We start from the raw sequence: 2,297 nt of genomic DNA on the forward strand, positions 1-2,297 counted from the left end.
AGACTTAATTCCTTTTGGCTTAACTAAATACATGACATGCGGCATATTTCAGGGTGTTGGCTGAAAGTCAATAAGCAGGATGTTTACTAGGCACATGAGATAATGTTGATTTTTGGGGCGGAAAATGTTGCCTTAGAGAGAGGTAAGCATGTAATGAAAAGCCCCCTAGGCTGGGAGCCAGGAAAGCTGGACCAATCCATGTTCTACCCCTTTCTAGCTCTTACGTCTCCCTGAGACTCAAGTTTCTCAACTGTAGAATGAATAGAAAAATCTGTGCACCTCTGACTTCACGGGGTTGTTGTGCTGGCACCCTGTGACCTCTAAGGTGCTATTGAAAGTAGGATATTATTTATTTTCTTAATTGAACCTCCAGGAAGCAGGATAAAAACAAAAGGATAACTTTCAGTTTTTAAAAGAAAACTATAAGGAGAGGTAATTCTTGTCCCAGGCAGGGTTTTTTTTTTTTTGGCTATAAACTGCTTAGTGTGGGAATTTGTTCTGAATCCACCTTTTTGCCCTACTCACTGAGTGAACTGCCTTAGAGTAATATCAACTTCTAGCCTCTGTCAGGAAAGGAAAGAACTTTGATTAGTGCCTCATGCTCAGGGATCTTATTTTTATTTAGTGCTTATTTTTATTGAGAGAGGGAGAGGGAGAGAGAGACAGAGAGAGAGAGAGAGAGAGAGAGAGAGAGTGCAGAACAAGATTGGGGGCAAAATGATAAGAAAGAATAGATTAAAAAAAAAAATTACTGTTACTGCAATGTGCCAGGTACTTTTGTGTAGGAAAGATCTAAGTTCATCGACGGCAAGGAATCTGGCTTATTTGCCTTTGTAGCCCCAGGGCTTACTTAATACATGGGAGGCCTGCAAAAAATTTTAGTGAATGAAAAAATGAAAGAGGTGACTAAGAGTTCGATGGGGCAGTAGGACAGATACCAAGTTGCAATTTCTGTTTCTTAAGACAAGGCATACTCACAAAATCGGAAGTGCAATAAACATGGATCAGATTAGGTTGCCATCTTTCTTTCTATTTTCAACTTGGCTCCGGGGAGCTGGGCCCAGAGTTCACTAAACACGAGTGAATGACCAGATGGGAGGGAGATGTAAAGCTACTCTGGAGAGTGTCCGCCCCTCACGGAAGTGGGCAAGGAGCTGCCCTGGGAGTTCACCTTTCACACTGCTTAGGGACATTTTGTCCCCTTGACTAAGAGGGCCAAGATGCCCAAGAAAGGTCTGGAATCCATTCATTCATGGGAGTCACGAGGAACCTTGGGAACAGAACTTGAAGTTCTGAGTGAAATTTCCAGGCTCAGTCGGCCTGTTGCTGAGGTATCGGCAGATATTTCACGCTCTATGTGAATTCTCACTAGGGGATTCTGAAGGCCTAGGTGCTTCCGACACCCAAAGGGCGACAGTCTTGAGATGTCAGCAGGCAGTGGGGCGTTTGGAGGTAGGGGACGCTGCCTTTCCTGGCCTCCAATCCCAGAGTTCTCCGTGTGTGAGGAATTGCCCCATTTCTGAGTATGGTCAGATCCTTGCTTAGTCACCTCTGTTCCCCACACCCTTCCTTGCAGGTGTTTGCAAGAGCAGGCCCTTGGACTTGGTGTTTATCATCGACAGTTCGCGCAGCGTACGGCCCTTGGAGTTCACCAAAGTGAAAACCTTTGTCTCTCGGATAATCGACACTTTGGACATTGGCGCGGCGGGCACGCGGGTGGCAGTGGTGAACTATGCCAGCACCGTGAAGATCGAGTTCCATCTCCAGACCCACTCGGAGAAGCAGTCTCTGAAAAAGGCCGTGGGGCGAATCACACCCTTGTCCACAGGCACCATGTCTGGCCTGGCCATCCAAACAGCGATGGAGGAGGTGTTCACAGTGGAGGCCGGAGCTCGCGGGTCCAGCTCCAACATCCCTAAGGTGGCCATCATCGTGACAGATGGACGGCCCCAGGACCAGGTGAATGAGGTGGCAGCTCGGGCCCGGGCGTCTGGTATTGAGCTCTACGCCGTGGGTGTGGACCGGGCGGACAAGGAGTCCCTCAAGATGATTGCCAGCAAACCCCTGGACGAGCACGTGTTCTACGTGGAGACCTACGGGGTCATTGAGAAACTTTCCTCTAGGTTCCAGGAAACCTTTTGCGGTAAGTCTTTGCCTTCAACTAGAAAGGATGTTAGAGTCAGACATTATGAATCCAAAGAAAAAGAGAATTCTTTTTTTTTTTTTTTTGTGGAAATTTTACGGAAAACTGAAATGTAAGCAATGCTTTTTTTGTCTGGATTTTTTTTTTTTTTTTT

General features: G+C 46.6%; 1 protein-coding gene across 1 annotated transcript in view; it reads left to right on the forward strand.

Annotated features, from left to right (window-relative positions):
* Window positions 1-1,424: 1,424 nt before the first annotated feature.
* Window positions 1,425-2,297, forward strand: part of WDR35 (WD repeat domain 35) — a 78,281-nt gene continuing 77,408 nt past the window's right edge. The window contains exons 1-2 of the mRNA XM_023528503.1: window positions 1,425-1,452; window positions 1,577-2,143. Coding sequence (XP_023384271.1) covers window positions 1,425-1,452; window positions 1,577-2,143 — 595 coding nt within the window. The remainder of the gene's footprint in view (window positions 1,453-1,576; window positions 2,144-2,297) is intronic.

The sequence above is a fragment of the Pteropus vampyrus genome, unplaced genomic scaffold, assembly GCF_000151845.1.
Source record: "Pteropus vampyrus isolate Shadow unplaced genomic scaffold, Pvam_2.0 Scaffold28, whole genome shotgun sequence".
NCBI classification, from domain to species: Eukaryota; Metazoa; Chordata; class Mammalia; order Chiroptera; family Pteropodidae; genus Pteropus; species Pteropus vampyrus.